Raw genomic sequence first — 20,595 nt, 5'->3', positions numbered from 1 at the left:
TAAAAGGTTTTTGTTTGTGCTGCTATTTTAAAGATAATAGTGGGTACAGAAAGTATTTAAATCCCTTTAAATGTTTCACTCTTTATTTCATTGCAGCCATTTGCTAAAATCAAAAAAAGGTCATATTATTTCTAAAGAATGTACACACAGCAACCCATCTTGACAGAAAACACCTCAGAAATGTAGAAATTTTTGCAAATTTATTAAAGAAAAACTGAAATATCACATCATCATAAGTATTCAGACCCTTTGCTGTGACACTCATATTTAACTCACATTCTGTCCATTTCTTCTGCTCCTCCTTGAGATGGTTCTACTCCTTCATTGGAGTCCAGCTGTGTTTAATTAAACTGATTAGACTTGATTAGGAAAGGCACACACCCGTCTATATAAGACCTCACAGTTCATGTCAGAGCAAATGAGAATCATTAAGTGGAAGGAACTGCCCAATGAGCACAGAGACACAATTGTGGCAAGTCACAGATCTGGCTAAGATTCCCAAAAAAATTATGCAGCACTTAAGGTTCCTAAGAGCACAGTGGCCTCCATAATCCCTACGTGGAAGAAGTTTGGAATGAGCAGAACTCTTCCTAGACCTGGCTGTCCAGTTAACTGAGCAATTGTGGGAGAAAAGCCTTGGTGAGAGAGGTAAAGAAGAAGCCAAAGGTCACTGTGTCTGAGTTCCAGAGATGGAGATGGGAGAAAGTTCCACAAAGTCAACTATCACTCCAGTCAGGGCTTTATGGCGGAGTGGCTGGATGAAATCCTCTCCTCAGTGCCAGACATGTGAAAGCCTGCATAGAGTTTACCAAAAGACACATGAAAGACTCACAGACTGAGAAATAAGATTCTCTGGTCTGATGAGATGAAGATTGAACTTTTTGGTTTTAATTCTAAGAAAACCAGACACTTCTCATCACCTGCCCAATACAATCCCAGCAGTGAAACATGGTGATTGATGGCAGCATCATGCTATGTGGGTGTTTTTCACCTGCAGGGACAGGACGACTGGTTGCACTTGAAGCAAAGATGAGTACAGAGAGATCCTGGAAGAAAACCTCTTCCAGAGTGCTCAGGATCTCAAATGGGCTGAAGGTTCACCTTCCAACAAGACAATGACCTGAAGCACGCAGCTAAAATAACAAAGGAGTGACTTCAGAACAACTCTGAAACCATTCTTTTCTGGCCCATCCAGAGCTCTCACCTAAACCCAATTGAACATCTCTGGAGAGACCTGAAAATGGCTCCACCAATGTTCACCATCCAAACCTGACAGAACTTTATAGGATCTGCAAGCAAGAATGGCAGACGATACCCAAATCCAGGTGTGAAAAAGTTGTTGCATCATTCCCAAGAAGACTCATGGCTGTACTAGATCAAAAGGTGCTTCTACTCAATACTGAGCAAAGGGTCTGAATACATACGACTGTGATATTTCAGCTTTTCTTTTAAAATAACTGCGAAAAATTCTATTTCTGTTTTTTCTGAAATAGAAATTATTGCAGCCATTTTATTAAATGGCTGCAATAAAACAGCCGTTTTTTTGGGAGGTTTGACCTTTCATGACCTCTGGAAACATCAATATCTTTAAAATGAAAATGGCACAAATTTTTGCCGCACAAACGTTTGACATCAATTTTGTTAGATTCGAAGACAGTGGGGCAACTTTACTGAGGTCTTCAAGAAACAAAAGAAGTTCAGTTGCCTTCCACTTAAGCACTTAGGGCTGAAAGGAGTTTAATGTTTCAACACGCCACAACTTGGATAATTTGTTACTCCAACTTTGTGGGGATTTTCTGGATGCCCTACTTCTTGTTCCAAGGAAACTGCATATCAGCAAACAAGATGAGGTGCATAAAAGCATGGATGACTAAGTTTGTTGTGGAAGAACTTGAGAGGGACGCACAAAAACCTGATACCACCTGAGAACAACTTTGGAATAAATATGGCTTACATCTTAATTTTCTCACCCAATATCAGTGTCTGATCTCAGATGCACTTTAAATTTGGAAGACATGTATAAGGCCCATCTGTCCTAACAATGGTGAGAATAGCCAAAAAGGTCATAAATAAGCAGAATAAGCAGGTACGCAAACACTCGGCTCAGTCACTGAGATCATTTCTATGGTGGAAGTTGCACAATTAGTGAAATATTTTAGTACTTCATCAATCCAACAGAAGGTCAGGATTTCTGGGAGCTCACACAACAATTCAACATTTTAATTCTTTACCAGAAGTCATACAGGACTAAAAGTCTGGTCCTTGAATAAGGAATAAGTTGAATAAGGACTTTTCAATGGTAAATTAGAGAAATGAGACACTTTCTGAGATAAAAAAAAAAAGAGTTTTAATATTCATAACTAGTATAAGGCAGTATCTTGAGCAGCATTATAGTGTATTAAAGGCACAGGATTAACTGGGACATGTTTAATTGTGTCCAGAGGCAGTCCTAGTCTGTTTGGCGAACTGCCTTTTGTGGTCCCCTCCTCAATGAAGTTGCTGATGGGTGGGGAGGGGGGTTAAAGTTCAGTTTGACTTTCAGATCCTCTGTGCGGCGGCCCATGTTGCCCATATCAGAAACTGCCACTTATTGTGTTACTGTGTTTAAAAAAAAAAACTTAAAATATATGCTTTCCTGCTGATGTAACGGATGCATAATACATAATAGTGAGATTTTTCATCCTTTACATGAAATAAAAGCCATAGTCTGAGAAATTATAGAGTAATTGCTGTAGAGTCTTTGATAATAAAGGACAAAGTGCAGAAGTTGACATGAGGAAGCAGTTACATTGAGCTCACAACCTGCTCGTCATCTCGTCAAGGAACTAAGGACCAACTGTCCTGCTGGAATAAAAGTAGCAGCACGGTGGGTTTGAGTCTCAGTGTCCCAGTGGGCGGTCATCATACGTGCTGTACCGTTTGATGTGGATTCTGCGGACGTGCTCGCGTAGCTCCGTCCCCCCAGGCCCTTCCTCTTCCTCACTTAGAGAACCACAATTAATGTAGCTTCGCCGGGTGGCCTCCAGCAGGTAGTTGTCTGGAAGTGGCAAGGTCTCATAAAGTAAAGTGTTCAGAGTTTCCTCATAGATGCGAGCTTCAGGGAACTCCACCTTTCACAGACAATGTAGAACTTATTCAACACCCCATAGAAATTTAATTGTACATTTTTACAACCGTTTACCCAGCATGATTTAAAATATAACTAGGAAGCTCCCAACCTGGATGTTTTTGTCCCAAATCTTAATAACTGACAGCAATAAGATAACATCCAACTTGTTCTGTCAGTATTTACACTCACACTTGACCCAAAATGACATGACAGCTGATGCCATTTTTCTTGACATTAAGTGATATATCCTGCACTGTTTGCCTGGCAGCCTGGTTATCTCAATTTGAACAGCCCCTGTATAACTCTAGCTTTTGTTTCCATCTCAACACATACAGATCTAGTCTTTAATAACCTCATGTCTTGCTACTGCAGACCAAAGCAGTTAGCTGACATGATAAAAGCTTATGTTAATCCTTACTTTCCTGTGATAGGACCTGCTTATACTTATGAATAGGGATGTGTGATATGGCATGAAATTCATTTCACGATATCTATTGTGATGGGTGGCGATAATATATATCATAATATGTTTTTGGTATAAAACTTAAAATGGAAACATAAAAATAAATCATAAACTAATTGAGTCTAGTAAGTGTTAAAACTTTTTTTAGGTTTAGTGCATGGATAGTTTTTGTGGATGTTATTTTATATGCAATGTTTGTAACCATTTTGTCTTATGCTGCTGCTCATCATTGCCAGGTATTCCTAAAAAAGAAAAATCCCCGTTGCTTTCTTCTACTGAAATATCCTATTTTCAACATATAACATAATTAGTGTGAACCTTTTACACCCCCAAACCCTGCTATCTCTAACATTCACCTTGGTCTGCTTCTTCTCTGTGGCATAGACGATGGAGGTGCAGCAGACCTCCGCCAGCTTGCGACCCTGACCATAGAAGGACCAGCAGCAGATCTCGTCTCCGATCACGTCTTTAAAGAAGAGGACACGGCTGTTGAAGCTGAGGGACAGCCTGTCAAACAGCTCGATGTTCTTCAGCAGGTTATCGTCCGAGTTGCTAAGGAGACAGAAGCAAACCCATATAAATGGTGAGTTTATATACTTTGTTTCCCAAGACCAGTACGTACGCATGTATGTAATAATCAGACCAGTATACTGGCTGTTCTAGAAGAACTGATCTATGTCAGAAAATGTTCTCACCTGGTATAGGAGTACTTGTTGTTGCTTCTGTTGTACAACAGCTTCACTACAGGCTAACAGAGGCAGGAAAAGCCATGGATTATTATTTCTGCTTCAATTTCTCAATCTCTCAACTACAAGTTAATCTTAAACCAACATCATCTGAATGTACATACTTAAGCATTTTATAATCAAGTAAGCATGACTAACTGGAAAGGATAGAGAATGTAAATAAATATATAACATAAATATTATTTTTATAATATACAGTTTTACTTTTTTTCCTTTCAATATCTGAGGTTAATATCGTTCAACACCAATCAGATACCGGAAAAACAAAAATGTTTTGTTTTTAAAAATACAGACAAATGTACTGAACTACAAATTTATTTGATAATTCTCCACCACTACAGCACATTTTAATACAATAGCTTCACAAGCTTGGTCAAACATGGAAAAACAACACAACTTTAATTTATTCGGTCAGAACAATAAGGAATAGAACTGTTAAAGTAAAATAAATAAAGCATGATGTCTCTCAGACCACAAAACCTTTAATTAGACTGAGTAGATCTGTCCTTTTGGATCAGGAACATTGTCACAGATATCCGATCTAGAATATTTTTCAAAATTGGGAACAATACAGATTAACATCAGAACAGTAAATCTCTAATTATTTTTGGGCCATTTACTGGTTTAAGACATAAGAACATTTCCTTCAAATGTTAACTTGATTTTAATCAGAAAAAGCAGGCACCTGACCAGCATGGCCAGGTGCTTACCTTTGAGGATGACTGGACGAGCTGTTCCTCTTCTTTATAGGAAGTAATCACAGGTATGACACACATAGGTTGCTCTTTATTGCCCTGTCAAACAGAAACAGACAGTTCCTGTTTTATTGGAAACGGATTGATTGATGAGCCACAGCTCATTCTCACCAGACCAGGATCATAACTACATCTACATACTGCTAAGGATAGTAACTACCAGTAAAACTGTAATTTTCTTCTGCAGAAGCCATTCTTTTGTCGTTCTCCATGTATGCTCAAAATCACCTGAGGCCTACAAATAAAATCCTAAATCACCTTGGTTAGTTTACAAGCATCCACCTGAAGGCTCTTGGTCAAGCTAGATGCTATTTGGAACTGTTAATAAAGTCATCGTCATTAATGAAATTTATTTGAGGTACATTGAGATGTGAACTTTGATCATTTTGAAGATGATCAAGATAATTGTCAAGAACCGGTTATACTGGTCAGTCCCTCCAGTGTTTCACAATTCCACGATCGTGAGAATTAAAGCAAAATCAACAGATTCCTGCATTATTTTTTATTTTTTGCCCTAATGCTTAACTGTGAGTTTATTGCAAAAATTACACAAGTAAATGTACATCTATGAACAGCTGACTCACCATGTAATGGTGACATTATTTCTTACTTCTACCCAGGAGTCGCAATATCGGAATTTTTCCATCTTTGACCGGATGTTTTAAAACGGTGACAGAAGAATATCAAGACCATCCGTCATTTTGACAAGAGATGCACAAATCTGATATTAATTGGTACTACGGGTGCACCAATTTATTGGCCAGCCAATTTATCAGTGCCGATTTCCTTTTGGGAGATCGGTGATCGGCCGATTTTTTTACATGTGAAGCAGATCTTATCCACCGATGTTATCAACCTTGGCAAAGGTCGAAGGGTGCGTTCACACTGCATCCTGAAGTGACCCAATTCCGATTTTTTGGCAATTCCGATTTTTTTGCCGGGGCCGTTCACACTGCCAGTAAATTGCGAAATGTACGCGTCCTGCAGTGGAAACGGGCAAACGACCTGAAAGTGTCCCACATGCGCAGTAGAGGGCGCAATAGCGTCAGTGTTCTCAGTGCTCTGCCAACCGCCATGAAAAGAAGAAGTGCTCAGTGTTTGCAGAAGTAAACATGGAAGCTAACGGTGGAGCTTACCTTACATATTTGAAGTTGTTGTCCAGCCGGAGCAGTATATTAACAACTTAATCCTCATATTGTCCGTCATGGATGTTGTTTTTCTTCCCGCTTGCGCGTATCAGGATACAGAATAGTGAGATTTGTTGAGAATCAGTGACGTTCAGTTTGGATGCAGGTGACCTGAACTTTAGGTCGCATTTGAATCGGATACGTATCGAATACGGGTCACATTCGAAAAAGAATCCAACCTGTGCTGTTCACACTGCCATGAAAAGATCGGATACAGGTCGCATTATGTCAAAAAAATCGGAATTGGGTCACTTCAGGCTGCAGTGTGAATGCACCTTAAGAATCAACCACTGTGCTTTTCTTTTCTCCCGTGAGAGAGGTTTGACTGACAAACCGGCCGACAAGGTTATGTCAGCACATTTACAGTTAACAATAGTCACCATTGTTGCCAGCTCAGCAACTTTCTTGACATATATTGGGCAACAATTTGGGCAAAAAAATGGTATTGGCCAAAACTGAAATTGGTAAGTCAGGCTTTTCAACTCCTTAACCCTCACCCCATGTCAGTGCGGCAAGCTCTCACTAGCCTAGCCCCCTCAAAGATCTTTCAGACGTGACACGTTTCTTGTAGAAAAAAGAGGTCTTAAATCCAATAGGCATTCTTCAGTCTTTACTGAATTCAAAAGGAAATAAAAATAACAAACAGATTCAAAAACAAATAGAAAGTGACGGTCAAAAGACTGTGTTCCTCTAATGGTGCCAGACTTCTACAAAGAGCATGCTCTAATCTTTCATAAACTAATTAGACAAAACAACCAATCAAAAGGCACCACGCAACAAGCTCAAGCACAATACAACCACAGATGCACATCTCTTTCAAACAGCAGAGCAAAAAATCAAACTCACACCAAAACAAAACAACATTCTGTACCAAGCTCCAAAAAATGTACATATGGCTCCTACACCCCCTAAATCACCAAAAACGGCTGAAAAGGCATACACAAATTAAATCAGCTGCTGTTCTTGAACAATTTGGAGTACATGCAAAAGCTTGGTCTCTTTATGAAGGTGACAAGCTAAATTTTCTATTTTTGCAGTCAAACATAGTAATAATAATAACTGTAAGTAGTTTGTATCCATTACGTTTGAAACACAAAAACAATTTGAAAAATTTAGCTTCACCCAGATTTTTAATTTTTATTTCTTGTAAATTCACATCGAGTGTTGAATGTACAGTGGGGAAAATAAGTATTTAGTCAGTCACCAATTGTGCAAGTTCTCCCACTTAAAAAGATGAGAGAGGCCTGTAATTGACATCATAGGTAGACCTCAACTATGAGGGACAAAATGTGAAAAAAAAATTGAGAAAATCATTTTGTCTGACTTTTAAAGAATTTATTTGCAAATAATGGTGGAAAATAAGTATTTGGTCAATAACAAAAGTTCATCTCAATACTTTGTTGTATATCCTTTGTTGGCAATGACAGAGGTCAAACGTTTTCTGTAAGTCTTCACAAGGTTGGCACACACTGTTGCTGGTATGTTGGCCCATTCCTCCATGCAGATCTCCTCTAGAGCAGTGATGTTTTGGGGCTGTCGGCGGGCAACACGGACTTTCAACTCCCTCCAAAGGTTTTCGATGGGGTTGAGATCGGGAGACTGGCTAGGCCACTCCAGGACTTTGAAATGTTTCTTACGAAGCCACTCCTTTGTTGCCCTGGCAGTGTGCTTGGGATCATTGTCATGCTGAAAGACCCAGCCACGTTTCATCTTCATTGCCTTTGCTGATGGAAAGAGGTTTTCACCCAAAATCTCACAATACATGGCCCCATTCATTCTTTCATGTACACGGACCAGTCGTCCTGGTCCCTTTGCAGAGAAACAGCCCCAAAGCATGATGTTGCCACCCCCATGCTTCACAGTTGGTATGGTGTTCTTTGGATGCAACTCCGCATTCACTTTCCTCCAAACACGACGAGTTGTGTTTTTACCAAATAGTTCTACTTTGGTTTCATCTGACCATATGACATTCTCCCAATACTCTTCTGGAACATCCAAATGCTCTCTAGCAAACTTCAGACGTGCCTGGATATGGACTGGCTTAAGCAGGGGGACACGTCTGGCACTGCAAGATCTGAGTCCCTGGCATCGTAGTGTGTTGCTGATGGTAGCCTTTGTAACATTGGTCCCAGCTTTCTGCAGGTCATTCACTAGATCCCCCCTTGTGGTTCTGGGATTTTTTCTCACCGTTCTTGTGATCATTTTGACCCCACGGGCTGAGATCTTGCATGGAGCCCCAGATCGAGGGAGATTAGAAGTGGTCTTGTAGGTCTTCCATTTTCTGATTATTGCTCCCACAGTAGATTTCTTCACACCAAGCTGCTTGCCTATTGCAGATTCAGTCTTCCCAGCCTGGTGCAGGTCTACAATTCGGTTTCTGGTGTCCTCCGACAGCTCTTTCGTCTTCACCATAGTGGAGTTTGGAGTGTGACTGTTTGAGGTTGTGGACAGGTGTTTTTTATACTGTTAACGACTTCAAACAGGTGCCATTAATACAGGTAAAGAGTGGGGGAAAGAGGAGCCTCTTAAAAAAGAAGTTACAGGTCTGTGACAGCCAGAAATCTTGCTTGTTTGTAGGTGACCAAATACTTATTTTCCACCATTATTTGCAAATAAATTCTTTAAAAGTCAGACAAAATGATTTTCTCAAAAATTTTTTCACATTTTGTCTCTCATAGTTGAGGTCTACCTATGATGTCAATTACAGGCCTCTCTCATTTTTTTAAGTGGGAGAACTTGCACAATTGGTGACTGACTAAATACTTATTTTCCCCACTGTATGAACTGGGAAATACAATAAATCTGTAGAATAAAGTATTCTGCTCATGGATTTCAAGACTGATCAAAATAGCATTTTGGACACGTTTATTTTTGAGGATGTACAGGTGTTGTCCAAGTGTGCCATTCGGAGTCTCTATTTGGCATTTCCAAATGGCACACTTGGACAACATCTGCTAAACAAACTTCTAATGACTGTAACTCCTCAGTGCTTCAACATACAGTCATCAATGAGGGCTCTAACAAAAGATAATGACCAGAGGAATCCTCTGGTAGACACATTACTGACAGTGGAAATTACTTATAATTATATAAATAAAACAGCATATCTGGGGGGAAGAGGGGGTTAGTGTACAGTCAGACCTCCTCCCTCTTCTTGCAATACCCTGTCCATCCGTCTCCGTCCACCCCCATCCGTCCGTCCGTCCCCCCGCCCCCCAACGGTACGCTAGTCCCCCCACCTCCCCTTCTTCTTTGCCCCCCAAACCCTCTTCTAATGGTATGCTAACCCCGCCCCCCCAAGGCCCTCCCCCGCACTCTAACATTACGCTAGCCTCCCAGTGCACCCCCACCTACCTTCTCTCCTTCTTCGAACCCCCCCGGTCCACCATTCCCTCCGCCACCCATTCTCGCTCTTCGGCACGCTCTGACTGTAGCAGCGGACGGCTAAAACTTCCGGTATTCTCAGATCCAAAACTTGTCAGCTCTTACGGCCATAATCATCCACTCCCGTGAGTTGTGAAGTTCTGCTGAAGAAACGCATCCAGTTTTGACACGTTCTAACAATGTGTCTCTTTGGATCTCCGTTGGTGAGAAAAAGTCCTGTAAACACCATTACACATGAGGGTGCACAGAGCCTGACATTGACGCAGCACAGGTGCACACATTGCACGTGGTTACGCATGCAGCTGTTGGATTCATGTCAAAACAAAGCCCAAAATGCCTTATATCCTTATGACAGGACACATGTTGGCTACATATCGGTGGCTTTAGATTTAGTTTCCAAGTTGACCAGTCAGAAATATTCCAGAAAGAACGTCAAAAAGATCTTATGTTTTGACAACAGGCATGTCAAAACGAGCTTACGTCGCTCTCTGGATATTATTGGCTCAGAAAAAGCCATTTCATGATATTATTGGTCGAATGCAGTGTCAATCAAAAGCGGGTACTCTAGAATGCCCAATAAAAGCGTCATAATGGACACCGGCAGAGTTTAAACCCTTAAATCTCAGCCCCAGAAAATACAATGAAAAAACGGCACGCAGGCTTTCCGGTGCAGGTTAAGGGGTTTGGTAATCGGCAATCGGTCAGAAAACTGCAATTGGCGCAGCCCTTATTGGTACAATACAGAAAAAAATTCTAGACGGGGTATCAATGACAATGTTCCCGATACACAAGAACCGATCTATTAAATCTAATTCTATGCTTTGTGCCCTGAGTAAATGTAACTGATGGAGGCACACCATCATGGCAAAAATAAAGGCACCACACCTTCAGAATAAATTTTTTCTTGTTGAAATCTTCTAAAAATATATATTTCTAACTAGATAAGTCAAGTACTATCTGTTAAGTAATGACATCACGTTACGAGCGATTCTGGCACATAAGTAGCATTCAGCTTCTATGCACCACAACTTTGGAACAAACTCCTAAGTTCCTTTGAACCAAGGCAAGTTGTTTTTGAAGCATAATAAATGGAACACTGACCTACAGTACATATTTGATGGTGTATTGATGATTTTGATGATGGCACTCAACAAAATTTAATGTTTGCTACTGAGATTGCCAACTCTGTTGTTTTTATTTTTATGTTTTATGATGTAAAGCACTTTGAACTGCCTTCTTGCTGAAATGTGATATGTAAATAAACTTACTGATGTTTTATTGAACGACTGCGCCATGAACAGCAGGACTTTAGTCTCAATGAGAGCTGTTTGTTTTCTGTGTGCAGAGCAAGTCATATTAGTAACTTGCTCTGCACGCACAGCTACTGTTATTTTTATTTAACTTTAAATCAATCTGGAATAAATACAATAGATAAATTGGTAAAAATTAGTGAATAATTTTTATATTTTGCAGTGTAGAAGATTTTTGTTTCTAGATTTTGCAACATTTGAACAAATATTAAGTCTCCTTTCATTTATTATTTATCATAACATTCCTAATTGCACTTTCTGAACCAGGTTTGTTGCAGTTTATTTTTGCATGTTTGACCAGTTTCTTTATCTATTTTCATAGGCTGTTCTACTCCTAATTACACTGACTAGACAAATTGTTCTTCCATGTTTGACCAAGCTTGTGAAGCTATTGGTGTACTTAAATGTGCTGTAGTGGTGCAGAGTTATAAAATAAATTTTTATTTCAATTGTAATTTTGACCGATTCCCATTCACACCCCTGACCACTTGATGCTCATGTGGACATTTTCAACTGTACGCACAGAGTACAGATAACTAAATCAATCCAAAGAAAATTCCCATCCAGGTATCATCTCTAACCTGGAGTTGATAGCGTGCTGCAGAATTATGGGTGGCAGTGAGTCTGATGCAGCTGAGCCAGTGCTGCAGAAGGATCCCATATGCTGCAGGTTTTACAGATGCAACGGGTCTTATATAGCTTTTCTGACCAGTTTCAAACTTGTCTTTGCTTTGACTTTATGAAAAAAAATGTCAGCTTTAGCAACCATCATTGTTCCATATTTTGTCCAGTTAGTAGCTGTGTTTCCATTACAAATATGTGCAACACATTGTTGACATTCTGTAATTAAATCACACATGAATGAGTTTGTTCAGGCGATAAGCCATTAAGATCATGCGGTGCCATCATCCCCCAACCACTTCCTGTCTTTTCCGCCAGCAGTAACATCCAGCTGTGTGATGCACAAAGAGTGTTTCCATTGGAGTTTTGTGAAATACACTCAGTTTGATACAGCTCAAAAACCACCTCATCCCAGTGCAAAAATATTTTATTCAAAAATGTGTTTGTTTTTTTTTTTTTTTTTGGAAATTGGTGTGTTTATTTTATAATTCCAATGTGTACAATTATATGGTCAATAGAAATGCAGATACTGATGACTTGTTCTTTAACAATGTGGTTGATTGATTTGCTGACAGTGGGTTAAATTGAGCAGCTTTAGCTAAAGAAGACAGACAGTCAAAGATCATAAAAAATCTGAATTTACCTGCAGAGTATTTTGACAGAGCTCTACAAGACCCTGGATGAGATAGTACTTTGCCTCAACCAGCAGCTCCTGGACAGCCTGACGACCTTTGGGTAAGGTGATGGTACCATCACGCAGATAATTCAGGATACTGTTGAAGTGTTTCCCGCTCCGGTCGATCAGGACCCAACCTGAACAAAAACAACAGACTCTGCTACAAAACGGTTTCTCAATGTGCTGTGGGAGGTCAACCATCCAGTCTCTAACCTTCCTTATCAGTGAAGACTTCCGTCTTTCCACCAAACATGGCTCCCAGCAGGGAGTTCTGGCTGGTGAGCACCTGCAGCGGGGTGAAAAATAGTATCCCTCCAACATTGAGTCTGGCATACTTGTTGCCCAGAGTCACTGCTCCTCGGTAACCACAGGTTTTGGTCTTGGGACAAAACACAAGGGGATGTGGAGAGGTGGGATTATCCTGATTCTGCTGTAGCCAACGCTCCCCGGACATGTTCCTCTGGAGGTAGATGACCACCCTGCAGACGGAGGTTCGTAGGTCCCCTGCCGTGGTGACAGCTATTGACAAGGCTGCCTCAACTTCTCATTGCTTCAGACCATTCCTAAAAAAAAAAAAAAAAAAGCACAGTGACGATGGAAATCCCAACATATTGATAATACTGAGTTGTGTTTCATACAGAAATGTATGTTTCTGCTGCAGGCCGGAAGCATGTCCAGTCTCATTTATTCTATTGCTTCTAACACAGAAGTGTTAGAAGTGTCTGTCACTTCTAATGTTTCCCTCTGTGTAACATAGCATTAAGCTTTGGCAAAAAAAGAGCACAGATGTTATTGATGTTATTTTTAATTAATGCAAATGTGATGTGATTAAAGTAAGTCAGAAGGGACTGCAAGGATGGTGGTCATGTGACCCGGACCAATATGGACGCTTAGGATTTTCCTCAGCCCCAGGTCCTTAATTCATTTTCCGACTTTCTATGTATGATACCTACAATTTGTCTGTTAAACTGTCAGTTAGAGATGCCGAAATCAAAGCGTAACAAGGAATTCCCTATTTTTTCCCACTGACGGGCAAAAAAAGACCCACCCAACACACACATGCCTATAACAAAGCTGAGCTGACTGTTGCTGGCCCATCATAGCTATCACTAGCTAACCAAGCCACTAAGGAGCAGATTTTGGCCGAGATAATGTCCATGGCCTCCTGTGTAAATGGAATGGATGAATCTGTTGGTGCCCGTCTCATGCTAGTTTGTGCATTGATTTGAAGTACTGAAAATGAGTGTAGATGATGACTGTCGATCATGAAAACCTGTTAATTGAAATCACCTGGGCTGAAGCAAGGAAACAGCTAAAACATGGAGGGCAGTGTGCCTTGAGGACCAGGGTTGGGAAACACTGGACTAGATGACAAGCACTTTTTTTTTTGCTCTAGTCTTTATTTTTGTATTTCAACAGAACAGTTGCCTAATAGCGCCCTCTGGTGATCAGAAACTACAACACAGGTCACCGAGTTTGTTTTGGGAGTTGTACCAGTTCATTATAAATAAGACTTGTGTCCAAGTGAATTTCATCCATATTAAAATTAAATTATTCATATTCATAGGTTAGCACCTAACAATTTAAAATTAAATTCACACAACTGATGTTAATTGACCTTTGATGACCTCTAGAAACATTTTCATTAATACCTTTAAAATGACAGCTGCACAAATGGAAATTTTATCAGCACAAACCTAGACAAGTTTAATCACACCAAATTTATTTGATTTTATAAAAGTGGGAGGGTTGGTTGACCTTTTCATCTTTAAACTTTCATTGATATCTTTAAAAACAAAGCAGCATAAATGACATTTTTTGTTGCATAACAAGCACCAACTTAACTGACCTGAGTTTGTACAAATAAATAAATAAATCTAAATGTGAGCAGGGGAAGGGAAGTGGTTGACCTCTGATGACCCTTGGAGAACATTTTTCTTAATATCTTTAGAATGATAGTGACACAAACGAAGATTTTTGCTGCACAAATGAGCAAAAATGTAGTCGAGTTGATTGACAATTTAGTTTGATTTCATAAAAGTGGTGGTGCTGGTTGACCTTTAAACTTTCATTAATATCCTGTATGGATATTTACATCAAGAATTATGATTCTTTCCAGAGTTTTTGATCAAGGTAGGACTTTAAACACCACTCTGTTTAGCTCTGGTTGCGCAGAACTGCAGGAATAACTTGTAGTCGCGCTTTCAGAGGTCCATTGAGCGAACAGTGAGAATGATTTATAATTGTGAACAAAGAATTTTGTGCGACTTTTCCATCTCAACCCGTTGCCCAGCTCTTCCTGCGCTGATAAAGTTTATCTATGTGTTCCCGGTTGGCCGGTGTATTAGTTAACGAACTAGCGCTAACCTGATCATGCAGGTTCAGCCTGGTGAGGAGCTTTCGCGCTCTCCTGTCTGTAACACATCACGCTGATTTTATGTTATTATATTTAGTATTATTTTTCCGGTTAAAAAATGTATCAGACCGTACTTCGTCCACTCAGACAGAGTTAATGTGCGCGGCTGCGCAGAGATCTGAGAAACTCGTCCCATAAACTCGACCAACCAGAATAGTTTCTGTGACGCTTATTAAAAACTCAAAAGACACGAAATGAAAGAGCTACTAAAGCCACATTAGCAGCATTGAATTAAATCTCCCGTTTGTTGCGCACACACAGGGTGCAGCAGATTACCTCATCATGCAGGGCCGGTAAAAGGCTGTATGAGGCCTTGAGCAGAATTTGATGTAGGGGCCCCTTTCAGGGTTTCCCCCAGAAAACTTGCTAAGCCAGTGGTCTGGGTGCTGAGGCGGTCCACCGTGTTTTTGTATTAAAACATGCTAAGGTGACAGGAAATTTGAAAATATCACTCAGTAATTATACGTTACGGGAAAACATCGCCAGTGAAACACTATTAAACCCACAACTAGTCTTAAAAACAACAAATCAAAATATACAATTAAAATGAATATCAATTATTTGCACTTTTGTTTAATCCAAATTAAGTCAGCAGCTCCATCAGGGCTTCAGGGGCCCCATAAATGCTAATATTTTAACGCAGACCACAGATACGTGAATGTAATACTTGTTTGAGATTATCAATGCTGCTAAATTTGATTAAATTTCAGCATACATAAATTAAAAGATTTTAAATTGTGTAACATTTAAATGTATTTTAAGGAGCTGGCAAGTTTACTTTGTAAAAGTTCAAAGAACAATATTCATAGTTAGATTGTTTTGTTACCCTAGCTACAATCTGATGCTGTGAGTTTAATCTTTAAGTTTGAGCTCTGTTTGTTCACAAAAACAATTTAGTAAACTGCAATTATAACTAATTTCTTTTTAGGTTGGCCAATTAAACTACTCCCCCTCTCTCAGATTAAATCCAACACATCTGTTAGAGGTGCTGATGTTTTTAGCAACAAAAGGCAGGGTTTCCCCCAATGTAGTATAGGCCTGGTAGCCCGCCATCCTTTACTAGTGCCACCGCCAGGCTAAGCCTTTCTTGTTTACGTTATGTTATATTCATTTTAATTGTATATTTTGATTTGTTGTTTTTAAGACTGGTTGTGGGTTCAAGTAGTGTTTCACTGGCGATGTTTTCCCATAACGTATAATTACCAAGTGATATTTTCAAATTTCCTGTCACCTTAACATTTTTTAATACCAAAACACGGTGGACTGCCGGTGGACCGCCTCGGCACCCCAACCACCGGGCTTAGCAAGTTTTCTGGGGGAAACACTGCACTGGGGTGACTATTGTTAACTGCAAATGCGCAGACATAACCTGATGGGCCAATGTTATGTGATTAACTGGTGTTGGCTTTTGTCTAACTCAGTTTTTGGACCATCTTATTTTATTGTCTAAAAAAATATTCACTTGCTGCCAACGTTTTGGAGGTAATATTGTTAAGTTTGCCAGGCAAATTTTAACTGTAAGAATATTGTCAAATTACCAAGTTGCACAGCTTTGCATCTCCAGTCCAGAGATAATAGTTAGTTTGAAGGTGCTAGAGGTCTTCCTAAGGTGCAAACAAAATAATGTGGCTTCCATTAGATGAGCAAGGAATTAATTTGCATATCAGAACTGCTTACATCTATTGATAAGTTTGCAGAACATGTCAGTCAATATAATGCTGAAAGACATTCAATAATTGTCATTACTGTAAAAATGCTGTGTGATAGTAAAAATTCTGACTGCTAAAATACGGGAATCCTAATTTATCCATTTTAAATGCCCATCAGCACGTTTCAGTCTGTTATAGTTCATCTAACACCAGATACAGGTGAATCACAAATTAATCTAGCTGCTGTTTAACACAGTCTCCTCTTGAGGTATAGTATATTTTGGTGACCAAGGTACATTCAGTGTATTCTTGAATATTCCTTCACAGTCTAAGAAAGAGATCTTAGACTCTTCAAACCTGGACTGGAGTATTCTGCTCTAATAGCAGAATATTTAGAACCATGTTTGTGATTTGTAAAACCTTTTTCTGATTTGTGAAACTTTAATAAATGTTGATTTTACCACTTTTTTGCATATGGATCATACTAGAACTGCTCTAGTTCATAAAATACAACTCATAGACTCTTCAAACCTGGACTAGATTATTCTGCTCTAATAGCAGAATATATAGAACAATGTTTGTGATTTGTGGAACCTTTTTCTGATTTGTGAAACTTCAAAAAAAGAGTGATTTCACCAATTTTTTTTTTTTTACTTGGTTACACGTAGACTGCTCTAATTCCAAATCTACAACACCTAGACACTTCAAACCTGCACTCAATTATTTTGCTCTGATAGCAGAATACTTATAACCATGTTTAGGATTTGTGAAACTTTTATCTGATTTGTGAAACTTCAATAAAGGGCTATTTTTATCCTTTTATTCTGTCTCGGTCACATAAGATCTGCTCTAATTCCAAAACCACAATACCTATACTCTTAAAACCTGGACTGGAGTATTCTGCTCCAGTTCTAAATATTCAGCTATCAAGCTGTTTGTGATTTGTGAAACTTCAACAAAGGACAATTTTTGTCCTTTTATCGATCTTGGTCACACTAGAACTGCTCTAATTCCAAATCTACAACACCTAGACACTTCAAACCTGCACCAGATTAATTTCAATTAATAACATAATTTTGAGACGCTTTACCAAGGTCGAGAAAGAGTCACATGCTGTTAGACAAAAGGCCCATTGTAAAGAGTTACATTTTTGATTCTGTTAGACACTAAGGTCCATTTCTCACGAAAAATAAACGTTTTCTCAGGCCACAGAGACATGGTGCGATTTCAGGGAGTGTCTTCAGTCCATATAATCAGCTAGCCTCCTCTTTCTCCTTAGACGCTCCACAGACTTTTTTAGAAACTATTCTCAAATGTAATGGTAAAGCGTCTCCTTTCAGCGCTGAAAGTTAATAAAATAAGTAAAGTCTGAATGCTTTTCTTGGCTGATTTTATGCTCCGTGTGTCGATACAAATTATGATTCATCAATCAGGATTTTCCTTCTCATCAGTCACACTAGAACTGCTCTAATTCCAAATCTACAACATGAGTTTGAAAAAAATGCATGGAACAAGTGTGAATAGTGATCTGATCTTCAGTGAAGTTTCACAAATCACATAAAGGTTTCACAAATTCCAAACATGGATTAAAATATTCTGCTATTGGAGAAGAATAATATAGTCCAAGTTTGAAGAGTCTAGGTGTTGTAGTTTTGGAGCTGGAGCAGCTCTCATGTGACCAAGATCCAAAAAAGGTCTGAAATCAACCTTTATTGAAGTTTTACAAATCCAGTAGAGGTTTGAAGAGTTTAAATGTTGTAGATTTGGAATTAGGGCAGTTCTCGTGTGACCAAGATAAAAAAAAGTGGTGAAATCGCCCTTTTGTGAAGTTTCACAAATCAGATAAAAGTTTCACAAATCACAAACACGGTTCTAAATATTCTGCTATTAGAGCAGTATAATTTAGTCCAGGTTTGAAGAGTCTAGGTGTTGTAGGTTTGGAATTAGAGCAGATCTTGTGTGATCAAGACTGAAAAAAGGGCAAAATTTACCCTTTTTTAAACTTTCACAAATCAGATAAAAGTTTCACAAATCCCAAACATGGTTATAAATATTCTGCTATTAGAACAGAATACTCCAGTCTAGGTTTGAAGAGTCTAGGTGTTGTAGATTTGGAATTAGAGCAGTCTTCATGTGACCAAGTTAAAAAAAATAATTGGTGAAATCGCCCTTTTTTCCAAGGTTCACAAATCACAAACATAGTTCTAAATATTCTGCTATTAGAGCAGAATAATACAGTACACGTTTGAAGAGTCTAGGTGTTGTAGTTTTTAAACTAGAGTCGATAAAAGATGCGGAAGGTAGTGAAAAATTAGGTGGAATCGCCCTTTAGACATTTCCCGAATCGGAAGCTGGAATCGGAAACCAACTTCAGCTTCGTTTACATAGGCAGCATTTTTCAACAGGCATGGACTCAGCCACCTAAATTTAGAAACATATGCGGTGCATAGGTTTCAACCAATTAATTTAGCCACCAGTTAATCCACAACACTGTGTTGAATTCACTGCCCTAAATGTTTTCCCCCTCCTTTCCGTCCTCGGCGTTTTGCTAACTTTAGGTTCTTATGTTGAAGTCAACTGCAATTGACCAAAACACACATCCCCGCAATAGGTATAAAAACAAATTACTGGGCACACATCCCGAAAACACAAAAGCTACAATAAGACCCACCATGGTTCTGTTGTTTTCCCCCATATACTTTTTTTAAGGAGGAAAGGAAAACGTGGCTAGTCGCCAGCCCGTTCAGCAGCGAATCCCAGCTTACCTTAAACACACAGTCCCCTGGTACTTTTCGTCTACTCTGGGTTATTTTTACGGTTTTTAGGTTTTAAGACGTCAAAATTCCAAGTACACTTCGCTGCAGCAAACAGAAAGGGGCGGGGACGGAGCGCTGTCAGTCTCATACCTTATTTGGAAATGGGACCATTGCACTCCGGAAGTGAAGGGAGCGCTATTTCACATAGACATAATAGAAGAGTAGACTCCGCATTGGCAGTAGCATTGGCCATAGACATAGACGCCTCATGGAGCGCTGAGTCCTACGTAACAGCATCCGCCATCTTCTATGTGGCAGCAGAGCGATCGGAGCTCCTTAAGTCCTGTGCTGTGTGAACTTGTTTCAACTGTTTTACGAAACAAACTGGATTAATTGGCATTACCTGTCGCAGGTAAGGATGAAAGATCAGAATTAATTGTCTTTGCAGCTAGAAATTCGCTTCTAAGCAACCGAGAAATATTTCCTATGTAGCTTAATAGACCCTTTTCACATGACGTCACACAACTTCCGTTTTGGCTCGAAGCTGTGTATCCTTAGTTCCGGTGTACATAGTGAGTAATGATAAAGTTGTCTATTTCATATATATATATATCTGGCAGCATATGTTGATCAGACAGAACACCGGAGCATGGAGTTTACACAGTCTCTAAAACATTTGCCTAAAATAAGATTTGAAGTTATATCACAATTTGCAAACCAATTTTCTCTGATAACAAAATCTAAATTAGACAAAGGCTACAAATTCTTCACCGAACAATACCTGTTTTACTATGAAGGTAGGTATTTTTGTTTTGCATAACCGTTAGCTTAGCATTAGTGAATTTTATTAGCTAGCTAACTACGTGACATAACTGTTCCTTAACCAGAACTTTTTACTGTTTTTGAACTATAACGTTTTAGGCTCTAATCTTGAACAGATTATTAAATTATAGACTGGAGTTGCCACTCATCCCACAAAATAGGGGTTTGTTTGTTATAAGCAGAGATGTCCGGTGCCGCCGCTGCTTTGTAATGCCTTCCTCTAATCGGACCACTTTTTCGGTAACGAATAATCTAACAAGTTCGTATTTCAAATCCAGTAATCAGATTGAAGTTATTTATCCAAATCACTGCACATTAATATTTTCTTTTGTATTTATTTTTATTCCTTCTGTGCGTCTTTGGGAGAGACTCTGTGACAGCAGCGACAGAAACATGAACAGTGCATGGAGATGCGCATTTTGTTGCTGGAAAAACAGAAATGTCGTCAAGCCCAACTGTTATTTGTGGCTTTTGTCTTGTTTTTTCTAAACTCATAAAAAATAATGATTCACCGGTCGCGTTTTTTGGGGGACTTGTGTTTGAACGTGAAGTTGCTCATTTGAGCTTGGAAATTATCTAACACGTAAACACTGTTTTATAAAACACAGAAAGTGAACCTCTAAACGTTACAGCACTGACAGAGAGTATATTTTTTCCTAAATGTGGCTAAAGCTGCTGCTAGGTGGTTTACTCTCTGATCG

The 20,595-nt window shown here is 39.3% G+C and overlaps 1 protein-coding gene across 3 annotated transcripts; it reads right to left on the bottom strand.

The window, feature by feature from the left end:
* Positions 1-65: 65 nt before the first annotated feature.
* Positions 66-19,231, bottom strand: tnfaip1 (tumor necrosis factor, alpha-induced protein 1 (endothelial)). 3 transcript variants are annotated; one of them, XM_014974824.2, is made up of 7 exons: positions 19,082-19,231; positions 12,465-12,814; positions 12,219-12,388; positions 5,029-5,112; positions 4,268-4,320; positions 3,929-4,124; positions 66-3,110 (listed from the first exon to the last, which is right to left on the bottom strand). In XM_014974824.2, exons 2-7 carry the CDS (start codon positions 12,703-12,705, stop codon positions 2,880-2,882), a joined length of 975 nt encoding a protein of 324 aa, XP_014830310.2. In that variant the 5' UTR covers positions 12,706-12,814; positions 19,082-19,231; the 3' UTR covers positions 66-2,879. The 3 variants fall into 3 exon arrangements, with proteins under 3 accessions (XP_014830310.2, XP_087867550.1, XP_014830311.2); XM_088011424.1 differs by having other exon boundaries at positions 66-3,037; XM_014974825.2 differs by lacking the exon at positions 5,029-5,112.
* Positions 19,232-20,595: the final 1,364 nt, after the last annotated feature.

This window comes from Poecilia mexicana, unplaced genomic scaffold (genome assembly GCF_051168715.1).
Source record: "Poecilia mexicana isolate PSO_F unplaced genomic scaffold, ASM5116871v1 scaffold_13, whole genome shotgun sequence".
Lineage (NCBI taxonomy): Eukaryota > Metazoa > Chordata > Actinopteri > Cyprinodontiformes > Poeciliidae > Poecilia > Poecilia mexicana.
Note: the sequence above shows the minus strand (reverse complement) of the source record. Positions and strands in the feature narration are given on the sequence as shown.

What these genes read in the sequence shown, in the direction of transcription:
- tnfaip1 (XM_014974824.2), bottom strand. Translation starts at nt 12,705, where the DNA reads ATGTCCGGGGAGCGTTGGCTACAGCAGAATCAGGATAATCCCACCTCT. An exon ending in TCTGTCAAAATACTCTGCAG is followed by an intron (nt 5,113 to 12,218) that starts GTAAATTCAGAT and finishes TCTGTTTGACAG; the next exon opens with GGCAATAAAGAGCAACCTAT. An exon ending in CAGAGAAGAAGCAGACCAAG is followed by an intron (nt 3,111 to 3,928) that starts GTGAATGTTAGA and finishes TGTCTGTGAAAG; the next exon opens with GTGGAGTTCCCTGAAGCTCG.